The sequence below is a fragment of the Mchenga conophoros genome, linkage group LG5 (assembly GCF_057382185.1).
Source record: "Mchenga conophoros isolate Kocher_MC1m ecotype Shallow Benthic linkage group LG5, M_conophoros_male_GT1.1, whole genome shotgun sequence".
NCBI classification, from domain to species: Eukaryota; Metazoa; Chordata; class Actinopteri; order Cichliformes; family Cichlidae; genus Mchenga; species Mchenga conophoros.
The window spans coordinates 37,719,494-37,744,704 of NC_140530.1; the positions used below are offsets into that span (position 1 = coordinate 37,719,494).

General features: G+C 40.1%; 1 protein-coding gene across 2 annotated transcripts; it reads left to right on the forward strand.

Moving 5' to 3' along the window:
- Positions 1–11,835: 11,835 nt before the first annotated feature.
- LOC146575094 (butyrophilin-like protein 10) lies at positions 11,836–23,694 on the forward strand. 2 transcript variants are annotated; one of them, XM_085275281.1, is made up of 6 exons: positions 11,836–11,997; positions 16,593–16,928; positions 17,269–17,298; positions 17,962–18,240; positions 22,015–22,112; positions 22,264–23,694. In XM_085275281.1, exons 1-5 carry the CDS (start codon positions 11,922–11,924, stop codon positions 22,092–22,094), a joined length of 801 nt encoding a protein of 266 aa, XP_085131407.1. In that variant the 5' UTR covers positions 11,836–11,921; the 3' UTR covers positions 22,095–22,112; positions 22,264–23,694. The 2 variants fall into 2 exon arrangements, with proteins under 2 accessions (XP_085131407.1, XP_085131408.1); XM_085275282.1 differs by lacking the exon at positions 17,269–17,298.
- The last annotated feature ends 1,517 nt before the right edge of the window (positions 23,695–25,211 follow it).

The window sequence follows — 25,211 nt, forward strand, 5'->3', positions numbered from 1 at the left end:
AGTTTTATTTAATACAGTTAAGAATATTGTCTCTCCTGATATTCCTTGTGTATCAATCTATACAAGTCTGGATGTAATGGATTTTTTGAGTAATTTTGTTAATAAGGTCCCTGCCATCAGGTCTGATATTTCTACATCATCCTCTCAGTGTCATACTTGCAGTTACTTCTGATACCTGGTCCTCTTTTCCAACTGCTACCTTACCGGACATCAGTGCTCTGCTTGGTCATGTGAAACTGACCTCAAGACACCTTGATGTACTTCCTCCTCCTTTTATGATTAGTGTTTTTGACTCTATTGGCCCCTTTTATTGTTTTAATTACTGACTCAGTTTCCCGCTTTTTTAAAGGTTGAAAACACATGGCGAATGGGCTTTTCAGGCAGTGGCACCAAGTTTGTGGAATTTTCTTCCGTTATCTTTACGCTGTACAGACTTCATTGACTCTTTAAAAAATGGCTGTAGACATTTCTACACAGACAGGCTTTTAATTAATTTGTTGTTTTATAATTTATTGTTTCATATTATTGTTTTATTTTTATTTCTGGTTTTATTGTAAAGCACTTTGTGATTTTTATTTGTGTATAATATAAATAAATTTTACTTACTAGGAATATAGTTAGTAGTTAAATATTTTTCTGAAACCAGTTACATAAAAAAACATTAATCAACTAACACCGACTGCAACAAACAGATCAACTCATAATTGTAGAAACAACAAATACCCAGCAGGGTTGGATGACCGACCAAATATATCTGCTCTTTCAAATTTGCACAGTAAATGAGTTTTTTCTGCATCAAACATTTTCCTTTACCAATGCAGTGGTCTCCATCTTTGAAGCTTTGTTTTTGTTGCTGAGGTACAGTTTAGAGATGTGCACAGAGGCCAGTGTACTGCTGATTAAAATTCTAATCTGTAAGATTAGTAAATACAGTGGAACTGATAAATATATGGGCAATCACCACTCGCTGGACTGACAGGGTGGGCATTGAGAAAATTTTAATGTCAGCCAACCGTATGATAGGGTTTACAAAACCCTAACTCTTGACAGGCATTTTCAAACATGGTCTAAAATGTTAGGGCACAGTTACAGCTACTTTTGTGAATGCATTAGGGTCAAATCAATTCTAGTGACACACAAAAGAATTAAGATACATATATTCAATTAGGTCCATAAATTTTTGGACAAAACAACCTTTTTCTAATTTTGATTGTGTTCATTGCCACAATGAATTTTAAATGAAACACCTCCAATGCAGTTGAAGTCCAGATTTTCAGCTTTAAATCTGTGGGTGGAACAAAATATTGCATAAAAATGTGAGGAAATGCATGAGACCTGTTACCCTGTTAACGCAGGACCAGGATTGGACTGACCAATCAGAAGAACCCAGGCATTTCCAGATGGCCTGAGGGTCATTTTGTACAGTCAGCTTGATCAATACACAGTTTACAGATTACACTGACTGCACAATTTTGGTGTCTCCCCCTTTTTTTGGCAAGATTAAGCTGGTTGATCACATAAAAGAAGAAAGATGGGGAGTTAGAGACTGAAAAGAGGTAAGTGCCAGTTGGAAATTAGGTCAGTCTAAAACAGGAGCTGAAACAGAAACAGCATGTTTTACAATACATTACGTCTTCAAGCAACTCAAAGAAGTCCAGACACTTTTCTTTCTAAATTTCTTAGACTACGATGACCTGGATGATTGAGAACCTTCACTGACACTTGTTTTACACTGTTGAAGCTCAGGGTCAGTTTCAGTGAATCTTTGTGTAAATTTTTTAAGTAATCTTGGTCATTGCTTCACTGTAAAAACACTGGAACACCAGACAGTCGTTAACAGCAAGTGGTGTTATCCTGCAAAGTTAACAGTGTGGTGGTCTGTATGAACAGAGTAGCCTGGGATGATGTCAAATTCCTGGCCTGAATTATTGTACCTGACCTCACTGAATGTGCCTGTACAAGGAACGTTAAAACCAACACAGATCACAATGTGAAAGACAATAATCTGCAGTCTCTGAAAGGCCAAGACAGCATCACATGTGACACAACTGAGGCAGAGGATGCAAAACTAAATGTAAGAACAGGAGGCTGCCAGAATAAAACAGGAAGTGATAAAATAAAAGAACATCTAACATAGAAACTGAGAATTGACAACACAGGAAACAAGAGAGGGCGAGAGAACTGAAAGAAGGAAATCAATACGTGCAAACTGACCCAGAACAGAAAGTACAGAAAACTAACTGACCTTCAAAATGACAGGTTACTATAAATGATTAAACTTAACCTGCAAATAAATAAACAAATAAATGGAAGATACTAAATAGAACATGAGAGCAAACTAAGAATCCACAAACAATATTTAATACAAATGAAATATAGAAAGTCCCAAACTAAAAACACAGGACCATGACAGGTTAGGAACCACTGAGCTACCATCACAACACTACATGTTCACATCACTATTAAAATATCACAGTAATTCTTCATTTTCAGACAGAATGAATACTTTCAATACTTTTTGTGTATTTTGCAGATAATCAAATAATTGTAAATATATTAAAGAGTCAAGAATAAAAACATCAGTGTAGCAACATGATTACTGGTTTCTTTGCACAGCACATACTTTGGAGCTGATATTCTAACCGTTACAGAGGAGCTGAATGCAGTAAAATACAGGCGAAGTTGTTTACTTGGTTAGTTAGTCTCAGTTTACTCAGGTTTTGTTTGTACCTGTTCGGGCAGTTTTGTGTGTCACTCAGCACCTTTGTGTGTGAAAGTTATTATTACGTTCACCATCTGTGCAGCACAGAAGGATCAGGATCCCCACCCAGATCCTTTTCATGCAGTGTTTACATTCATTTACTTTAACATTTACTTGAGTCCCACACAGGTGACGTCTGAGCCTCTCACAGGTTTACTGCAGTGTTGATGTGCAGTGAAACGTTTTTTGTTTGAACTTTCTCCATGTTTTCATGTCAGCTCGGCTTTACATTACTTGTCATTTGTGACTTAAACAATAGGGCGCATACAAATATTAATAAACAGTTTGTTGGTTTAACTATGTAAAACAGCATCTTAGGATTTACTGTGTTCAGGATGGTGCAGTGATTATTATGGTTCCCTCTCAACAACAAGGATCCAGTCAGAGTTTTGTGTTCTGTACTCTGGCTTCGTTCCACTCTGTCAAAGAGCCATGTGACAAGTCAGTGACCTGTCCAGAGTCTGTTGTCCTGTGACCATTAAATGTAGAGTCAGAACATAAAGTAAACTAAATGAAATTAGTTTGTGAACTTGGAAAACCAACCAACATGTAATAAAAGGTACAGAGGGAATATTCTTAGTTTTGTTCTTTTAGCTTGTTAAAAATCTTATTACAATGTGTCTGATGAGGGTTGTCTACAACACTGTGAGTCGGCTGCTTTCAGAAGGTTCTGTGTTGGTATTGTAATGTCTGTACTGATTTTCTAAATCCTGCCTCTGACATATGACCTCCATACAATAATAATAAAAAAGACTAAAATTAATACTGAAACTAATAAAGACTAAACAATATAAACTGGATGAAACAAGAAAATCTACTCTGGAAACAGTAATAAAATAAATAAAAATACTAAGTAGAAAATACAAAGTTACAATGTGGAGGCTGGGCTGCTAACTCATGAGCTGACACTGTAGTTAAACTGTACTACACTAACACTATCAGCAGGTTGTGTTCATAAAGTGCACGGGTATCTGCTTTTTTGTGATCAGATTCTCTCTCTTCTGTCAGGTTTAGAGGTGGGCAGATTACTCATGTCTCCACCTGTGGGTGAAACTACCCTTAACTTGCTTTCATCCATCTGGAGCTCATAGCTCATCATTAGCTGAGTGTTTAAGGACCTGCTGTGTAAGTCACTCTCTGCCAGATCGTTTTCTCCACCATGGTTGTTAATCTCTAGCTGTTGTTCTTACCCCTCAGTAATTCCTTTGCTCTGTTTGCTTCCTAGTTCTCAGCTCACAGAAGCACACCTGCCTGCCCAGTCTCCACTCAACCTTCTATCGTCTCCAGATTCCAGCCTGATCCCCTGTGCCTCTCTCTTCTCAATCTAACTAACTCCAAGTAAGGACACATAAGTAAGACTCTTGTACATACAGACAACCTTTTATTATCAGCTCTTGCTGATAACATCTCTCCCTCTCTGTGAAGGGAGCTAGCACCTGTTCCATCAGTCTGCTTCCATCAATTATTCAGTTTTAAATAAACTGTTCAAACTTTTCCCGGCTGTCTGAATCTGCTCATCAGTCCAGAAACTACAAAACCATGACAATTAAATGGTGTGTACCACACAGCAGGTCATAATTGCATTAAATGTTCCAAAAGTCACCACAAACACTTCAGTGACTTCAGTTGACAGACGCCCACTACGTTCAGCTGACTGTGCTGATGATGGACACCTAAATCCATCCAACCATCTGCTTTCATGAAATCTCACCATCATAAATTTTGAATGCATCACATTTGTGGTGGTCAGGTTTGGCACATCAGCGAGTCAGAGTCCAGAGTGACTCTGATATCAACCCTCTGGCTCCACATGAAACAACATTTACCCCAAACCACAAAAAACTGGGGCATTACTGGGATTGGCAGCTTTAATTAACTTCAAAGTAAAACTCTTTGTTCAACTTATTCCTGGCACTGGATCATCTGACAGCCTTTAAAACAATTTCCCTCGGGATAAATAAAGTATTTTCAATCATAATATGACTTACTGACTGTATTGTACTGTACAGTTTCATCTTCGTCAGCATCTGGAGTCTGGTCATCAGAGTCTAATTGCCAGAGAGCTGAATTTTGTATCACAACAATTCATTTTCAGTCTTTCCAAAATGTTTTGTCCTTATTGATCTGGAGCGGGTTATAAATTTTAGACTGATGCTTGTAAGATGTTTCTGTGTGCAGACCTGAAGTGGATGCTGAACACATCCTGTTTGCATGCCGGCTGTTTCTGAGGAAAACTTACCCGAGGCTGCAGTCAGAGTTGTTGTTTGGTTCTATGGCTTTTCTTCAGAAACTCATATTAAAATTAATTCAGGGTCTCACACCAACCCGAGAATATTTCACGTTTTTTCTTTTAATAAACTTTCTCGGGTTCTCTTTTCTTCTACTTTTTAAATATTTTTTTCATGGGTTTAATTTTTTCTTTTGCTAATTGATGATCAGAAAACATACCTGATGAAACAGGACTGCAGTGAACCAAACAAGTGCAAAGACTCCTGGGACAGTTCATGTTTACCTCTGAAGCTGTTATCAGTGTTAACAACATTGTCATCCCCTATGTAGCCGGTGTACCAACAACAACAACAACAACAACAATCTTTATTTATAGAGCACATTAAAAGCCCGGGGCATGCCAAAGTGCTTTACATGAAACAATAAAACAATAAAATGATTTACACTAAAACATCAGAATCATATAGGTGTGGGATTATGTTCACAGGTAAAAACCACTAATAGGAACAGTCAATAGCACACAGCTGTAGCAAAGAGAACTGTACCATCATACACAGTGATAGAGGACATAGGCAACGCAACAATAAAATAATAAAATAATTAAGACTATAACGTCAGAGTCATATAAGTGTGAGATTATGTTCACAGGTAAAAACCACTAATAAGAATAAACTATAGCACAGAGCTATAGCAGAGTAAAGCTGTAAAGCTGAACCATCAAACACAGTGATGGAAAACATTGACAGCACAGGACAGCGCAAAACAACCAGACACATTAGAACATTAGAACAACACACTAGAAGCAAGGCGAGAAATTAACTGGTAGGAAAAGCAAGTTCAAACAGATATGTTTTAAGCCGTGATTTAAAAGATTGAATAGAATCAGACGCCCGGATGCCAATCGGGAGACTGTTCCACAGCTCAGGTGCAGCTAGAGCGAACGCTCGATCACCTCTAGACTTCAAGCGAGATCTGGGCTGAACCAACAATGACTGTGAGGAGGATCTTAAGGCCCTCGTAGGAAGATATGAATTTAAGAGTTCCTTAAGATAACTTGGCCCTGTGTTATTAGTAATTTTAAAAGTAAACAACAGAATTTTAAATTGAATACGAAATTTCACAGGCAACCAGTGCAGATCAGCAAGGACGGGAGTGATGTGAGCAAACTTCCTAGTTTTAGTTAGAATGCGTGCAGCGGCATTCTGGACTGTCTGTAATCTATGTAAAAGGGTAGAGTGGAGACCATAATAAAGTGAATTACAGTAATCTAGTCGTGACGTAACAAAGGCATGGATAAGCTAGAGAAACTCAGGAGAGTTTTCTCCAAGCATGACATCCCAGTTTACTTCAGACCCAGCAACACACTGAGACAGAAACTGGTTCACCCGAAAGACAAAACTCCAAAACACAAACTTAACAATGTGGTGTATGCTGTACAGTGCAGCGAGGAATGCCCAGACCTCTACATCGGAGAGACCAAACAGCCACTTCACAAGCGCATGGCACAACACAGAAGAGCCACCTCCACAGGACAAGACTCAGCAGTTCATCTGCAACTAAAGGTCAAAGGTCACTCTTTCGAGGATGCCAATGTTCACATTTTGGACAGAGAGGACAGATGGTTTGAAAGAGGAGTGAAAGAAGCCATCTATGTCCACTGTGAGCGACCATCTTTGAACAGAGGCGGGGTTTACGACACCAACTCTCTGCCATCTATAATCCAGCTTTGAGATCCTTCCCAGACGCCTTAACGCCCACTCACATCCTGGGCCAAATGACCTCAGGAATTCGCATGATTTCACACCATGTGATTAGGTAGAGGCTCATCAGGGGGTCCTTTTGTCCCTCTGTGGGGGGAAACTCCCACTGGATTTAAATCTGGGACTCTCCACCATTTGACCTTAGAACTGAAGAAGCTTCTCGAATGAAGGGTGAAACGTCTTCAAGCAACTTAAAGAAGTCCAGACGCTTTTGTTTCCAAGCTCCTTTGACTACGATGACCTGGATGACTGAGAACCTTCACAGACATGTCAGTGTTAACGTTTGATTTCCTCACTGCTGCAGATTATAAACCTGCTTAATGCTAATATGTTTCTGATCGCTGTGTGCAGACCTGACGTGAAACAAACACAAGTGTTGCAACACAGCCTGTTCGTGTGGTTGATCTTTCTGAAGATTAGCCTGAGGGTGCACTCGTACTTAATGTGTAGGTTTGTGGTTTTTCTTCAGAAACAGGACTTGGCGCTGCTGCAGTGTGTGACTGCGAACCAAAGGATTTTATTACAGATTTTGTAAGAAGAGAATTCTGCTGCAAAGGCAATACAAAGACTTTTGTTATTTTTGTAAATATCTTAGAAATATGGTATCTAACCAGATATGGCATTACCCTGGCCTCCAGTAACACTCTGAGGAGTCTTTGTGTCGTTGTTGAGCCGGACTGCTTTCTTCCATCAGTGCAATATCTGCAAAATTAGAAGCGTCCTGTCTCAGAGGGACGGTCTGCTGTAATGTTGTAGTACCATATCACCCTATTAGAGCACTTCGCTCTCGCTCTGCAGGCCTACTTGTTGTTCCTAGAGTATTTAAAAGTAGAATGGGAGGCAGAGCCTTCAGTTTTCAGGCCCCTCTTCTGTGGAACCAGCTTCCAGTTTGGATTCAGGAGACAGACACTATCTCTACTTTCAAGATTAGGCTTCAAACTTTCCTTTTTGCTAAAGCATATAGTTAGGGCTGGACCAGGTGACCCTGAATCCTCCCTCAGTTATGCTGCAATAGATGTAGGCTGCTGGGGGATTCCCATGATGCACTGGGTGTTTCTTCTTCAGCCACTATGTGTTTATGCATCACTTTCCATTTAATTATTAGTTATTATTAATCTCTGGCTCTCCTCCACAGCAAGTCTTTATCTTGTCTTCCTCCCCTCACCCATCATGGCTGCTGTCCTCTCCTCCTTGAGCCTGTTTCTCCTAAAGATTTCTTTTTATTAAAATTACCAACTGCTTGGCTCACAGGGTGTTTTTTTTCTTTCTTTTTTTTATTGTTGGGGTTTTTGTGTGTTAATGTAGAGTCTTTACCTTACAATATAAAGCACTTTGAGGTGACTTTTGTTGTGATTTGGTGCCATTTAAAATGAATTAAATTAAATACCATGTGAGGAAAAGATGCATTCAGTCGGTTGGATAAACATAAACTGGGAGCTGATGTGTCAGTGCTACAACTTCCTGTGGAGGACGTGGATGCTGACACTGCTGGGTGAAATTCACCAGAGGACTGCAGCTCTGAGATAATGATGGTGCAGCAGGTCCACTGATCGGCAGCTTCTAGTAATTCCAGGTTTGTAGCTCCAAAACTCTGGAATCATCTTCCTCCTCAGATTAGGTCTTCCTCACTAACCGTCTCCTCATGAGCTTCAGATGAGTTACAGTTTATTGTGTCACTTTCACAGTGCATCTCTTTTGCTATTATTATATGACTTTTTATCATTATTTACTTTTATCATTTGTATTTATCCTCCAATTTTACTTATTAAAACATTACTATTATTGCTTTAAATCTTTTTATTGTTTCTTCTATTTGTATTTGCTGTGAAGCACTTTGATCAATGTCGGCTGTGCATAAATGTGCTAAATAAATCAAATGACTTGTCTTGACTTGTGTACCTCCTTAGTCCCAAAAATCCTCACAAACCTGTTCCCAGTCTGGCGCCATGTGGCTGCAGTTCTTCCAGAAAATGTGCAGAATTTCATCTGAGCTGAAGCTGGTTTATCTTCTTATTCGCTGAACTGTTTTAGACTTTCTCACAGTAAGCATGCGTCCTTCTCCTGCTCTGAAATTTAACCTTTTTTATGTTTGTCACTGTGGATCACCCCAGAATAAATGAGAAGAAAGAGAGCCGACTGCAGCCACGAGAGGTTTTATCTCCACTCTCTGGCATGTAGTAGAGCTGGAATGATCTTCAGGAATTATAAACCATAAAGCCTCGTGGCTGCTGTATGAATTGGCCCAAAGCTCTACTCTGAGAGTCACAGACACATTTTGGAAAAGGTTCATGTTGGAGAAGAGGATGATGTCTGAAGAGGTCACAGCTCTGGTAACACTTCGATTTAAAATGTCTTAAATGCACCGAGCAAGCAATGAAATCCTTTGATAAAAAACTTGATTGACTGTAAACAACAAAGCCTGAATCCCTGAATGACAGCAAACACATGCAGCTTTCTTTCCTCCAGCTCTGCTCTTCAGTCACATTCAGTCAGCATCATCCTTTCATGCCATCATCTGTGCTTTGAGCTCGCGGTCAGAAACCAAACACAGCTAAACATTTCACGCAGGGTTTCATTCTTCATCTTTAAACAAAGGTTGGTCTTTTACACTGAACAGGAAATTTCATCCTTCTTTATTTCTACTCGCCCACCTTCATGACTCACCTTGTTTATATGGTTGCACATTCCTGAGTCACTGCAGGTTAATAACTAGTGCGTCCCACATGTTTACAAAGATATGGCTCCTCCACAGCCACAAAGGTCGGACAATCCTACAGAAAATATAACTCTTATATCTGTATTCTTCTTCCACTGTCACAGGTGCCAGAGTTTTCTTTGATCACTGAAGATAATATGCTGTCAGTGCATGTGTGTATAATAATGCTGACACACAAAGCCATTATTCTACAGGTCAGTTCTTGCACATGTTTTTGTCAAACTGAGGTCATACAAAGTGACCATGAGAGTGGAACTGGATCTTTTTTCCTTATTGACTTTGTAGCCTTTGTCATAAATCATTCCTGTATTTAATCCTGAGATAACACTCAGCAATAATAATAAAATACACACCTTCATTAGCAATCCCAAAGTAATTTTAAACTATTAACCTTACAGTCAGTTAACAGTCAGTTAATCCTGTGGGGGCTTAGTAGATTCATAGTTCAACTCCTTCATCCTGAGTGGGTGGATGAAACTAGCAGCCCACATGTTCAGGTTCTCAGTAAACATTACATTACTGGCTGTAAAAAGACTTTAAACTTTATTTAAACCTTGTTTACACAAAGCACACTCTGAAAAATCAGCAGGTATGAGGCCACGTGAGTCATAAATCTGTTCTTCAGAATCTAACCCACGTCATTTCCCACCACATCCTATTAATTAAGATAGTGTTAGATTAGATTAGTTGTGTGCACAGTGATTCATGAGTGGTTCGTTGTGTTTTCCTAATATGGACAGAAATGTGGACCTATTGCTTATCGTTAATGTGTCCATGTTAAGTAGAAGAAATACAACATTTTGGTTAAAACTGATCTATTCTGTTCATCTCTAGCTCTATGAGAGAGATGAGGATGGATGGAGGACAGTTAGTGAATGAGGAAGTACAGAGCTTTATGAAAGAGGAAGTGAGGACCGCGAAGATGATGAAGAGCGGAAAGACGGTTACTCCAGATGACTAACTGACGGTGCAGGACATGTGTGAGGACAGAGGGACAGTAGTGAGGTGTGCAGTAGGAATGACAGGTGGGTTCAAGGTGGGGGTGGGATTACATCAGGATCAGAGCTCCTTGTTCAGTGATGATGAGCTGACAGAGGAGGTCAGGCAGGAGTCTCTGTGGATTCTGATATTTGCAGACAACACTGTGGTCTGTAGTGAGAGTAGAGAGCAGGTGGAGGAGAGCCTGGAGAGGTGGAGGTGTGTAGACGTCAGTAGACGTGAGACTGAATACATGTGTGTGAATGAGAGGGAGGCGGGTGTAACGGGGAAGGAACAGAGGCAGTGACTTTGAATACCAGGACACCGTTCTGCTCAGCAAGGTGCAGACAACCAGGGTCTCTTTGTGTTACCTGGATTTATTTCACCTGAGATTGTTGATCAGGATAAGATGGCACATAAAGCTGGTTATCAGCTAAGTTGACCCAAAGTCTGTAAGTTTCTGAGCATGAGCGTGTTCATGTGAAAGAGGTGGCGTTGGAAACATCCAACCAATCACAGTCATCAAAGCAACAGCAGCTGAATTTACAAATAAAGACTAAAATTATAATATTAGAAAAATATGAAAAGGTTAGAAGAAGTAAGAGAGATGCTGCAGAGAAATCAGCAATATGAGAGGAAAAGCTCTGTGCTGTAGTTTAGTGTCCAGAACCCTGTATGAATCTGTGTGAGCGCTTTACATTTATGTTTCCATTTGTGCAACACGGTTTTAGTCTTTATTGTATTAGATGAACAACCTGGTTAATCTGTATTTATTACGAGGAGGAGCAGGAACAGCCTCAGTGTGTGTGTGTGTGTGTGTGTGTGTGGTTTGTGTGTGTGTGTGTGTGTGTGTGTGTGTTTTCATCATATAGGTCATATTAGTGTAAAAAAAAAAAAAAAACCTGCAGCTGTCTTTGACCCTTTTTTTTTTTTTTTTGAAAGAAAGTGTACTTTATTGATCCCCGTGGGGAAATTCCTCTCTGCATTTAACCCATTCACTCAATGAAGTAGTGGGCAGCCATTGGGCACCCAGGGAGCAGTGTGTAGGGACGGTACCTTGCTCAGGGGAATTGAATCCCCGACCTTCCGATCAGGGGGCCACCACTCTACCTACTGAGCTATCCCTGCCCTGTCTTTGACCTTAAAGGCTGCAGATTCCGTGGTGGGAGCGTCCTTTCTCTTTACCTCAGCCTAACCTTTTTACAATAATCTGCCATCTCTGCTCATTAATCTTTCTTCTCTCCGCGTTTCTGTGTAATTGTCGCTGTTAAACAAGTTCAATCTAAAAGGCGCTGATGTTGCGACATATACATACACCGGAAGTGCAGTAATGGTTTACTGCTTTAAGAGAATAGAAACTCAAAGTGTTTTGGAGTGCGTCAGTGCGGGAGGGGGAGTGGCTCCGAGCTTTTTCTTTTTTTTTCTTTTTAAAAAAAGAGATGCTGTAACGTTTGATCCTCAGAGGGTTTCTGCAGACATGGAGCTTCCACCACTTCTGTTTCTGAGCTTCTGTTTCCTGACTTTGTCCGGACTGACGTTTGCTGCTGAATCCGGTAAGAAACTCATTGATTTAGAGTGATAATCAGTGCAGGCGCAGTCACGTTTCACAGCAGCGGATGGAGCTTTAACGCTGCTCAGGCTGCTGCTGTAGCGGGTGGATGACTGCGGAGTCTACACCTGTGACATCAGCTTTTAACGCAGCCGCGTTTTAGAGTAAAACAATGAGAGGGCAGATTAATGTGCCGCATCTTCAACAATGAACCGAAACTATTCTCTTTAGTGTTTATGATCAGTTATCAGAGATGCTCATTATTCCATCCTGACGTGTTTTAACCTGTAAACACATTTCTGCTTTCATCCTGCTGACACGGTGTGACGTTTGTTTGTGTCTGAATGCGATTTTTTAATGCATCTAAAGTTTTATGTTCTCTTAAAGTGGGTCGACAACAATAAACTGACTCATAGAATAAAGAATAATTAACCACACACTCTCTCTCACACACACACACACTGTCTCTGTCTCTCTTCCTGTTTCAGAGTTGGAGCTCTTTGGCTCCTGTACTCTTTTTTCCCTCACACTCCTTCTTCCTCTCACTGTCTTCTGTCACACCTGTCTTCTGCTCCTTGTTACCCACCACAGTATCTGGTTGGTTGTTCAGCAGCTGCTTGTCCCTCAGAACCACAGCCCTGCTGTTCTCAACCATCATTGGTGGTGTCTCCCATCAGGACATTTGGACTTCCAGTTCAATGCAGCACAGATGTTCTTCTACACTTTCCCAGCTTCTTGGTTGTGGTGCTCACTGTACGCTATCCTGTTCTGGTTCTAGTATGATCAGAGCCTCTGTGCCGTCCTTTTGCCCAGGTCAATGTTCACATCTCTGAGCATCTCCTCTGATATTGTAAGCCTGGGGACTTGTGCTCTCAGTTGGGTGGTTACCTTGAGTTTGGGCACAATCTCCATCTTCAGCTCAGTAGATGCATCTGTGATTGGAGGTGGCTGGACATCATCTAGTTCAGATCCACTCTTCTTCCAGGGTCAGCTCATTATCTCCATGCTGCTCACTATTGATCCCACTCAGAGCCGGACTTGGACAAAAAATTGTCGCTGGCAATTTTGGCCCAGGTGACCCACCATGATCGGTCACCCAGGTTAAATATGTGCACATGAAGCAATGATAACACTGAGTGGTGCATGCAAAAAAACAAGTAAATCGAACAATTAGTCATATAATCACATTATTTTCTGTTTAAAAGATGCATTACTTAGCAGGACTTAGGTAAGTAAAATAGGTCTTTGTGTCTCTGTCCTTCACTTCTACCCCAACAATCTGGCCCAACTACAGACAGGGGTGATGGCAGCTAATGTTGTTAGCGAGTGCTAACCTATGTGGAGCCTCCAGGGTTTGTTAAAAGTGTTGGTGGTACTGCTGGTGACGGTGCAGCAGCCCTGACTATTAACGTCTCACATTTGGCTGCATCTGTTTCCATTTTCTTTTCCTGTTTCTCTCTCAGCTTTTCAGCTCCATGTATTTTTTCTTTTCTTTGTCCATCTTTATCAAACACGTCTTCCACACTAAACTCTGTTCTGCAAGGTGCACCAGTGCACAGAGAAGGTGGCCTGAATAATTATATCGACAAGGAAAAGAAAATTGACCAGATTACCAGTCCAGCCCTGATCCCACTGAGCTGTGGGCTCTGGATCTCCAGTTTCAATAGCAGCTGTGTTCTGCTGATGTTGCGCTGAGTTGCTGGATGCTGTCAGAGTGGATGTTGGCTTTTACTCATCCATAGGTCTCTCATGCATAACATATAATTTTATTTAGTTTTTTAACTCTTTCAGGGTCTGTTTGTGTTTTAGTCCCAGTTCTCAGAGCGAGTGATTCAATGAGTGAAGAGGCCAGTAGGATTAATATGACTACAAAGATGAACACTAGGCTCCATTTCCTGAAGTTTTCTACAGTCAGAGTTAAAACACTCTGTGGCCCATTAACATGAGGCTGTTACTGACTGCGGTGTGCAGGTTCAAACTGGCAGGAAATTTTTGAGAGCTCAGCTGGTGAAAAGGACACAGATTGGATGTGTTTCAAATCTTTATCAGTGAAACATTTTTGGCCTCACAGCGTTGAAACTGTTGCTGCCTGAATTGGTGATATTTCATCAAGTGGAAATGAAGAAACCTGCTGTCACAGAAACTTTTGTTAACCTCTGATGAGCCACCTGGTCACCAGTGACCTGGTTAGAGGCAGGGTTATGTTCACTTTTATCTCTTTATATGAATTTTTTATGCACTTGCCACACTTCATCCCAGAAGAACTGCAAGACCAAAATGCTCATGAGACACTTTCTGAAACTCTGCTTGTTTAGCGTGTAGTTAAAAGCCGGTCTACACCTAACACCAGCACATGTGGCTCACTGGTGACCTGCTGGATGTTTATGAGTTTAATACGTTTCTTGTTATCTTGCCAAATTCTCCTGAGCCCACACCTGTGTTTGTTTTCCCCATAAACACAAAAGTGTGAAGATCTTTGCACCAAATCATAAATTAAGAAATGAGTTTACAATCTTTCCACACAGCTTTGTGGTAACAACAGTAGTTTAGATATTTGTCTGTTTTTTAGTCACGTTTGAGCGAGAAAGTCAAGTTTCGTCTTCTTCAGGAAACGGATGAGGCGTGTACTGCACATGCACGTCTGTTTCTAAGAATCTCACGTTTGTTCACTTTCCTCTCCACCTCTGTCACCCCTGAACACAAAGCACAATGTGTGATGGGGAAGAAGCACTAAAGGCAGGAAGCAGCCAGTCAAAGTGACTATCAAGGAGTGTGCCTCTACTTCACATGCAGTCGTTTGCGTAAAGATACCGCATCAAGCGGATGCAGTCATTTTAGCAGAAGACCATTTCCTGAAAGAGAGAGAGAGTTCACTTTAATGGACCTCGCCCTCTGTGTTCTGTCAGTGATGCAGCACTTTGTTCAGTGAGCGCCTTATAGAGCAGTTAGCAGCATTTGAAATTATGTTTAACAAGCAAAGTAAAAACCTGCTGCTGAAAAGAGGAAGGAGAGCAGAGAGCAGGACGAGGACTTTGGATTTGAGCCGTGCTGTCAGAGACTCTGCTGAGTGCCCAAAAGATGAAAATTAGATATTTGAACACTTTATGTTTTTGAAGCTGTTGATGTTATTGATTATTGCTGTATGATTAGAGCGTGTCTGTGTGCTAACAAAAATAGCTGCCCTGAACGCCTGGCATAAACTCTCATAGAAAACTGTTACAGCTGAGATACTGGGAATCAGTATTTGTGAGACTGAAGAGGATGATTAATACAGGAAACACAAAAAGAATCATTTTTCAGTGTCATCAAATACACAAATATGGACCCTTCAATTAAAAAGAAAGAAAGAAACTTTAAACTGACAATAAACATTTACTGAAAATTGACTCATGAAAACCAGACACTGCTTTTGAATTGTGGTTCAGCAGAATGATTAAAAAATGAAATTGTTCTGGACAAAAATGGTCCCCTTAATTACTTTACTACACAACCTTCGGAGGCGATCATTGTAATGAAGCGAGTTTTGTAACTGTTAGTGAGACGTCTGCACCTGTCGACGCTCCTCAGGAGAAAACTGCTTCAACTGTCTCAGGTTTGAAGGGTGCCTTTTGGAGACTACATTTCACTCCAAGATGCCTTGATACTCTTGAGATTTCAAGACCCGCTGTGCCAGATGCACAAAGGAACATAACCGAGGCTCCTCCATGTTTCAGAGCAGGCGCTGTGTCATTTTCTTTATAAGCCTTATTTTTGCATCTGAGCTGATGTGACATTGTAGAAAATGACTAAATGGCAAATTCCATTCATGCTTTTTCTGATTTGCTTTTAACACTGGTGTCCTCCTCGGTCGTCTTCCATTAAGTCCACTTTGGCTCAAACAGTAACGGCTGGTGTGATTTGACACTTTACTTCACCTGGAGTTCACCTCTAATCTCTTATCTCTTGGAACTTATTGATGAAATTTGTCATCAGATTTCCTCTTGCGTTCATGTTCAGGGTGTCCCTAAAAACATGAATGATACAGTATATTGTTCTGTATTCACAGAAGCATCAAGCTGCTTGGAGTCAGTCTTATAGCTTTTACCTTTAACATGCTTGTCTTTAATTGTCAGTCACATCACCTAAGACAGCTCTGTCCTTAGCTCACTGTGGTTCATGTTCAGTGCGGTGCAGGAACATCAAACAGCACATTAACTACTTTTCACCCTTTAAATAGGCCGACTGATTACAAGTAAGAAGATATCTGACAATAGTTACAGGACACACCTCGGTTTAAGGTCCCTATAGTCATCTTATTTTTACTCTTTTCTAGGGGTACCATCATTTTTGTCCAGACCAGTTTAATCAGTTTGTTTCTATGAAGGGGAACTGAGCTAAAATATGTGATTTTTATAGTGAAAAAGTTTGCTGATTATATTCTTGTGGCTTTTCTTTTTTTTTTTTTTTAAATTAAACTTAGACCTTTTTTAAGTTCATGATTAGTAAAAATCAAGCGTGAACTTTCTTCTGATTGGCTGTCTCTGACTCATAAATGACTCTCATTATATCCTCATCACTTTGTATCTGAACACATTGTTTAATTCAAGTTTTGTCTTTCAGGACCACCTGACAGCAGAGTGATTGTGATGGAAGATGATGATGTCATTTTACCCTGCTCCCTCAGCACCAATCAGAACATAGAGAAAGAACTGTTTGTCTGGAAGAAGGAAGGAACAGTTCCTCTAAAGGAGGTGTTCATGTTTGATCCCAGCACATATAGCAAAGGTCAAGATGATGAATTCAAAGGTCGAGTCTCACATTTTCCAGAACAGCTGAAGCACGGCAACGCCTCCATAAGAATGAATAAAACTAAGCTGGAGGACAACGGAATCTACACCTGTAGTTTTCCAGTGACCCAGCCCAGTGTAAAAACATCCCGCATTGAGCTTGTTGTTGGTGAGTGCTGTTATAAATCAGCTGATTATTTACAGATGAAACAGTCAGCATGCACATCTGGCAGGCTCTCACCCCCACAGCACACCTGCAGTGAAATTTGCAATATTTAGTGAACAAAGCTGAGACTTTCCCATGTGCATCATGCACCTGTCTACTTATCAAAGATCTGAGTTGTCCATAGGGTTCAATAAACAAAATAAATTGGAATAAATAAAATAAACTATAACTTAATGAATAAATGTTAATTCTTCCTTATATATCAGACGCACGACTGTTCAAACTGACTGCCAAGTTGATGATAACACAGTCACCTCTAACATGTGTGTTTGTTTCCTTTCAGAGGGCATATTAAAGGTCCGAAACGTCTCAGGTGAGTCACGTTTGAAATGACGTCACTGTTGGTCACATTCTGTGTGTGTATATGAACTTAAACCAGCTTTACTTTACTGTTTTGGTTAGAACCTTGCAAAGCATTTACTGATTATTTTTTATGAACAGTTCAGAGAAATATTAAACCAGTTTTAGTTGTATTTGTATATATAAATATTTATAGAGTTTTTATTTTTGATACATTAATTAATTCATTATTAGTTCAGTAACCACAAATCTGTTATTGATCGAGGCAATGTGTTGTCAGACATGTGTTCGTTAGACATAGCTGTTCAGTCCAGCAGAAAACTACCTTATAAGCTATAAGTTATGGCAGTACTCTACTTTTGTTCTCAAACAAACCACCTACATCTGCACTCAGAGTAAGTAAGTAAGTACAATTTTATTTATATATCACCTTTCAAGATAAAGATCACAAATAGTTTCACAAAGAAATGCCAAGGCATTTAAAACAAAACAAACCAAAAGGTGAGTTTTTAGTTGTTTTTAAGAGACTTACTGAGTCCACAGATCTCAAGCTCAGAGGAAGAGGAGAGATTCTTGGGGCCACAGTTGCAAAAGCTCTGTCAGAGTAGCTGAACAGAAAAAAATAAGGGACAAACTACCATTGTTCTTACATAATCTATCTTTTATGTGTTCACAGGTGCAGCTTCACAGCCTTCTGTTACAAACCTTGAAGAAGAAGATCACTGGGCGTTGCTTGAGTGTGATGTTAAGAATGCTTACCCTGAACCTTCAGTGGAGTGGTGGGACAGTAAGAATCAAACCATTCTTTCTGAAAAGCCACAGGTCTCTAAAATAGGAGATCATTTCTCCATCACCCTCAAAGCTACTGTGAAAAAAACTGACCGCTATCGCTGTGTCGCCACACAGAAGGAAATCTACCATCAGGCACAAAAGCAAATCTATATCCGTTTGAGTGGTAAGTCTCTGGTTCTTTGGTATTCCTGCTAGAACAGCTCACTGAAAAGTATAAGTCAAGAGATGGCTACAAAAAGATTTCCAACTCACTGGACATACCACTGAGTTCAGTTAAAAAATATAAATATGTAAGTTAAAAGAAGTGATTTCATAAATATTAGGTTAGTATTCAGTAGATGCACTTTAAGCTCAAACCACAGCACTGAGTCTGTATGGATATGTCTCCATCGGGCTGGACCATCTGCAATCTTTCTTGCAAAAAAATCTCAAGCTTAGTCAAGTTATTTAAGGATCTGGCATAAACGGTTCTTTTCAAGTCCAACCACAAATTGTTGATTGGATTGAGATCTAGGTTTTGATTTGGCTAATCTAGAACCTTGTCTGTCTAGCTTTTGCCATATGCTTGGGATCGTCCAGCTGGAAAATAAATCTTTTCCCAAGTTGCAGTTCTCTTGTAAGTGACATTATCCTCCAGGATTTAGTGTTATATTTCTGCATCCATATTCCCCTCTACATATTAAAGCGTTCCAGAGCTACTGAGAAGCATCCCAAAAGCACAATGCTGCTACCACCACAGTGGAGATGGTGTGTTTGTGGTGATGAGCAGTGTTTGGTGTTTGTGAAACAAAGCATCTAGTCTGATAGCCAAAGAACCTTCTGCCAGTTGACCTTTACCCACGTGTGTTTGGGCAAATTTCACAGGATATTTAGTATGAGCCTGATTCAACAGGGGCTCTCTTTGACACTCTGTACACAGCAAAATCTCCAGTGTTAAATTAACACTGGAGAGTGTCTATATGGGTCCACACCTCTGAGTGTTAAATACAACACTGTTGAGTGTTAAATTAACACTTTTGACAGTGTTATATGTTTAAAAGTAACCTAGTCAGTTTTGAAGATTAACAATGGCTAACACTGAGCAGTGCTGATTTTCTAACACTGGAAAATAACTCAAAATGTTAGAAATATTCCATTGGTCATTGGTCTTGGTCCCCCCCCCCCCCCCCCACACACACACACACACACACACTTGTCATCTTACATGATCACTCAGTTTGTGAGGACAGCCAGCTCTACGCAGATTTAGACAAATGCCATTCTCCCACCATATCGTAGTGACAATTTTAACTGAACTGTGTAGGATGTCCAGTGAAGAGTGTTTGTTTGTTTTAAGCCAAACTATATTGACTTTTTATATTAAAGCAGTAAAGGGTACCAGATCATCAGGGTAAATACTCTATATAGGTATTGTAACAGAACAGGTGTGAAGCTTAAACTCTATTGTGTATAAGTGTATATGCAGCTAAAAGATTTGTCTGTCATATCTAAGTGTTATAGATCTACTATAACACTTAGTATAGTAGATCTCTGAAAACTCATAATTGAATTTCAATTATTCTTTCTAAAGAACATAATCGAGATAGAATAATTATTCTGCTACATTCTATGTGGCAATATTATGTTCTTTTTTGCCTCTAGCTAATCTTTTTCATTTACTTCTGCCGCTCCACTCAACCGTAAACTCACTGCCCAACAGGCTGCAGCAGGTTTAGTTCAGCTCACATTTTGATGAGCCCGACAGTCTGTTTTGATGAAAAGCAAAAATAACTTTAGCTGTAAATGTAAATAGTTTCGATTTGTGCAACTTTTACATTTTATTTGTCTCCTGATTTTCAAAACTTTGGATGAGAACTAAAAACAAACCTACATTTCAGAACATTAAAGTTAAGTATTAAAGTAATAGTATTAATAGTAATAGTATTAAATGAGCATGACACACTCAGCAATGCAGTGAACTTCACTCAAAGTCAGTGATGAATTTAGTGGAAGCTGGGGGTACTGGTGGCTCTTAAAATTAGGCCTCTTTAGCAGTTTCACCAATAGTTTCCATCCACTCTTGGACTTTAAAACATAAAAAAAAATCTGATCTGTCCTGCAGAGTCATACAGTTCAGTAACATTGATGTATTCATCACACAGACTGAAACGTTTTGAAGATATCTGATTGATCACAAGAGAATAAAATGACCGTTGGCAGCATGAATTTGAACATCCATATATACACTGAACAAAAATATAAACGCAACACCTTTGTTACTGCTCCCATTCCCCATGGGATGGACGTAGAGACCTAAAATTCATTCCAGATACACAATATAACCATCCCTCCCAAACAGTGGTCACAAATCAGTCCAAATGTGTGGTAGTGGGCACATCTGCTATATTGAGATAATCCATCCCACCTCACAGGTGTGCCACATCAGGATGCTGATCTGACATCATGAGTAGTGCACAGATGTACCTCAGACTGCCCACAACAAAAGGCCACCCTGGAATGTGCAGTTTTGTCTCACAGCAAAATGCCACAGATGCCACAAGCAATGAGGGAGCGTGCAATTGGCATGCTGACAGCAGGAATGTCAACCAGATCTGTCGCCCGTGCATTGAATGTTCATTTCTCAACCATAAGCCGTCTCCACAGGCGTTTCAGAGAATATGGCAGCACATCCAACCGGCCTCACAACCGCAGACCTCGTGTAACCACACCAGCCCAGGACCTCCACATCCAGCAGGTTCACCTCCAAGATCGTCTGAGACCAGCCACCCAGACAGCTGCTGGAACAATTGGTTTGCACAACCAAACAATTTCTGCACAAACTGTCAGAAACCGTCTCAGGGACGCTCAACTGCATGCCCGTCGTCCTCATCGGGGTCTTGACCTGACTCCAGCTCGTCGCCGTAACAGACTTGTGTGGGCAAATGCTCACATTCGATGGCGTCTGGCACGTTGGAGAGGTGTGCGCTTCACGGATGAATCATGGTTCACATTGTTCAGGGCAGATGGCAGCTGAGAATGTCCCAGTTCTTGCATGGCCAGCATACTCACCGGACATGTCACCCATTGAGCATGTTCGGGATGTGCTTGACCGGCGTATACGACAGCGTGTACCAGTTCCCACGAATATCCAACAACCTCGCACAGCCATTGAAGTGGAGTGGACCAACATTCCACAGGCCACAATTGACAATCTGATAGACTCCATGCGACGATGTGTTGCACTGCATGAGGCAAATGGTGGTCACACCAGATACTGACCGGTTCTGGGTCCCCAGACCCCCAATAGCGCAAAAAACTGCACATTCCAGGGTGGCCTTTTGTTGTGGGCAGTCTGAGGTACACCTGTGCACTACTCATGATGTCAGATCAGCATCCTGATGTGGCACACCTGTGAGGTGGGATGGATTATCTCAATATAGCAGATGTGCCCACTACCACACATTTGGACTGATTTGTGACCACTGTTTGGGAGGGATGGTTATATTGTGTATCTGGAATGAATTTTAGGTCTCTACGTCCATCCCATGGGGAATGGGAGCAGTAACAAAGGTGTTGCGTTTATATTTTTGTTGAGTGTATAAATCATCAGGTGTTGGCAGCACAGTCAAACACTTCTCTGTGAAGGTTCTCAGTCATCCAGGTCATCGTAGTCAAAGGAGCTTTCAAAGAAAAGCGTCTGAGAAGTCCAGACGCTTTTCTTTGAAAGCTCCTTTGACCCAGTCAAACACTTCCACACACTTGTATTTACACTCTCCTAATTTAACTGAGATTTTAGCTATTGTGGTTTCATTAGTAAATCATGTTTTACTGTTAACTTATTAGTTTCCATATACTTTATAACACCTTTTATATGTTTTCGATGCAGAGGTTGTAACCTATGTTAAGTACATGTTTGCTGTAACATCTTGAGTGTGACTTCATCTTTTTTGTGTTTCAGGTGAGCCGTCTGGGACTGGGATGATGAGAGCTACTATTGTTTCAGTTATTTTTGGAATAATTGGAATAGTTGTTGTGTAATTTTACTCAATGCTCGAGGTAAGTTTGTATAATATCGTCTTCTTTAATATCAGCTTACCCATGATGTGAGGATAATACATTCATTTATTGACCCTGTTTTAAAGAAAACAAATTTCTATTGAGATTCATTAGTTTTTTGTTTTGCTTTTTTTTCTCTGCAATTCCACAGCAAATCGAATGGGATCAAAAGCACCAGGAGGGTCTGACAGACAAGTGTTATAGTTCATTGAATTATCTCTCCACTTCTGAATTTCTCCTGACGTTTTCTGAAGCAAAGGATGGAAGAAAAGCTCCATGTCACACATCTCAATCCAGTTCTATTTTGGGGATTTAAGTCAGCTGCTTCAGTGTGAGTTTGCATGCGTGTGTGTCCATGTCTTTTATCCAGAATGTTTAACTCGTGTGTTATAAAGAACTCTTTATTTCCTGGACAAATTTTATGAAGAATTCAAAATTGTTCCAGAGCTGTTTAATGCAAGTTGTCTTATTTTAATTTGACATTTTATAAAAGTAATGTGATGATGAAGCAGGATCATATAATAAGCTACAACAGTGAAACAAGATTCTCTGCCTCGCTGTGTTAGCTTAGTGGTTGTTGGATACAGCAAATTTTGATCTTGATCCAATACTAAGTCATTACAGGGTCAGTATTACTAATGCTGATACTTTTAACTTACAAATGCAGCCTATGTAGGGAGAGCATTGTGTCGTCATTGATTAACTGAATCATCATCAGTTTGCAAATTCATTTCAAACAAATTTCAAAGAGCATTAAATCACTGTTTTGAATTTTTTTGAATTTTGAAAGAAAAGGTTGAAATTCAGCCTTCCATTGAGTTACACTGCATTTTGCATAGCAGTTCATTTGATTATGTGTGAATGAATATCTGAAGGTGAATTGTGAACATGTTAAATAAAATTGCTCAGTGACTGAAATACATTCAGCAGCTCACACTGAATCAGCCGACTTAAACTGATAAAACAAAGGTGAACTTAGCCCTGAACTGCTCTAAATGTAGGTGAACCTCTGTATAATGTGCCTCCTTTAGTATGCATATCGCTTTGCTATTATCTTAAATGAGCCTGTATGCTTTTTTTTTTTTATAAAAGTATTTCATTAAGGAGAGATCCTTTGGGAGAACTTAATATGATTTATTGAGAAATTAATCAGTTTTATTGATAATTAGACTATGATAATCTTATGGCAGAATGGAATCCCAGTTATCCCAGTGACTCAGAGTGACTGGGTGATGTGGAGATGGGGAGTAGGTGGGGTACATAATTGAGAGTCCAGAAGGGAGAATACAGAGCACACAGATTTAAATCATGCAAGCTCATTGGCTTAAAGATAGTGTGCAAGAAGATGATTGGACTAGAATAATGATGTCAGTATTGACAGAATGTGGTAGTGGTCAGACTAGCAGCTGAACACACAGTGATTACAGAACTTCCTTATTGAACTTGCTCATATGCTGCGGATGAATGATACTGCAATTGTACTGTAAGTGTGTTTCTGCTGTAACTGATGATTGTGTATTATAAACTTAGTTCACAAAGTGCTTAAAGATTTCTGCAAGTGTACAAAAAACATGAAAATAAACTCTTGTGACTTTTTTATGTGCTTGTGTCTTCAAACCTTTGGAAAGGAAGATAGAAGTTATCAACTGACAGGGTGTGTTGGGATGAGTGCTTCTCTGTCAGCAGTTGGTAACTGTTCATTAGTGATGTTCCAACGGTGTTAAAGCAATGCTTCCTCCTCAGATGACTTCCACAGCAATGGATGACTGTGAAGACCTTAACATATGATTCTTCGCTATGAGGTGCTGCCCCTCAAAGCACTTTACCTTAGTTAGTTACTTGCTAGAGAAATTAATTTGTTACATTACGTTTGCATCACCTGTATTGTCGCATAATTACTATTTAACTAACACAAGTCCCTTGCCTAATGAGGACACAGCCTGACTGCTCATCAGTTGAAGTTCAGGGTCTGGCTCCTGGGCTCGGGTCAGCACTCACTGCTTTAACATCACTCTGGGTTCTTGGCTAGCTTCACATTAGAATGTCCTTTTGTGCTATAAAACTAAAATTGATGTCCATATCTTGACTCCTGAAAAGCTGTAGATCACACCACCACCTTCTGCACATGAACTAAATTACTCTGATTGCAGTGTGAACAACCAGGAAGGAAAAACTTGACTCCCCCCCCCCCCCCCTTTGTACCCAGCCAGTGTTCAGATAACTGAAGAACCTTTGTAATAGAAGCAACAAGCTACTATATTTATAACTGAAATTGGATTACTGAAAAATGTAACGTGATTAAAGTTGCACATTCCTTTGGAGCATGTTACCCCAACACTGCACCAATCAATACTGAAGCATCAGCTGAGGTCATGTGATTACATCCTCCTAGATTTTTATTGCAGCTGAATCAAAGAGGTGCGCAGCATCTGAGGGTGTTGTCTCCATCCTGCAGAGATGCAGGATCAGACCTCATTAATGCTGCATCATCACCATCATCTTCATTATCAGGGCTGCTGGGAAGATTATATATAGATCATATGCAACAGTTGTGATTAATAATACAAATTTAAGATGAGACCTGGGATATTCAGCTTGTTTGTCTCTCTGTCTTTTCCTACAGTTTGGCTTTAGCTGCAATTTGGAAGCTGTAGTGGTGGAAAGTAACTAAGTACATTTACTATCATGTTTGAATGCTCTTCTAAGGTAGCTTACTGTTAGGGTCATATAATGAAACTAATTAAAGGAAACATCAGTAAAGTCAGCTGGATTATGATCTGGTGACTGTGAAGACCATAACATGTGAGTCACATCATTTTCATCCTCATTAGAGCGACGAGTGAGCCCTGCTGAGCTGTACATGCCCACATCTGTACACATCTGTCCAAATCATCTAAAACTTCACCCCCATCAAAACAGAAACATTTTGCTCTGAATATTTTTTATCTGTCTTTCCTAAACATCTATGTTTAAAGAATAACTTTATTCATCTTTACAGGAGTTTGACCATCAGTGAGAACAATTTTGATCCAAACCATGGCAGCAAAACACCACCACATCCATTCAGTTTTTATTTTAGTTCTAGCTTTAAGATTTGCC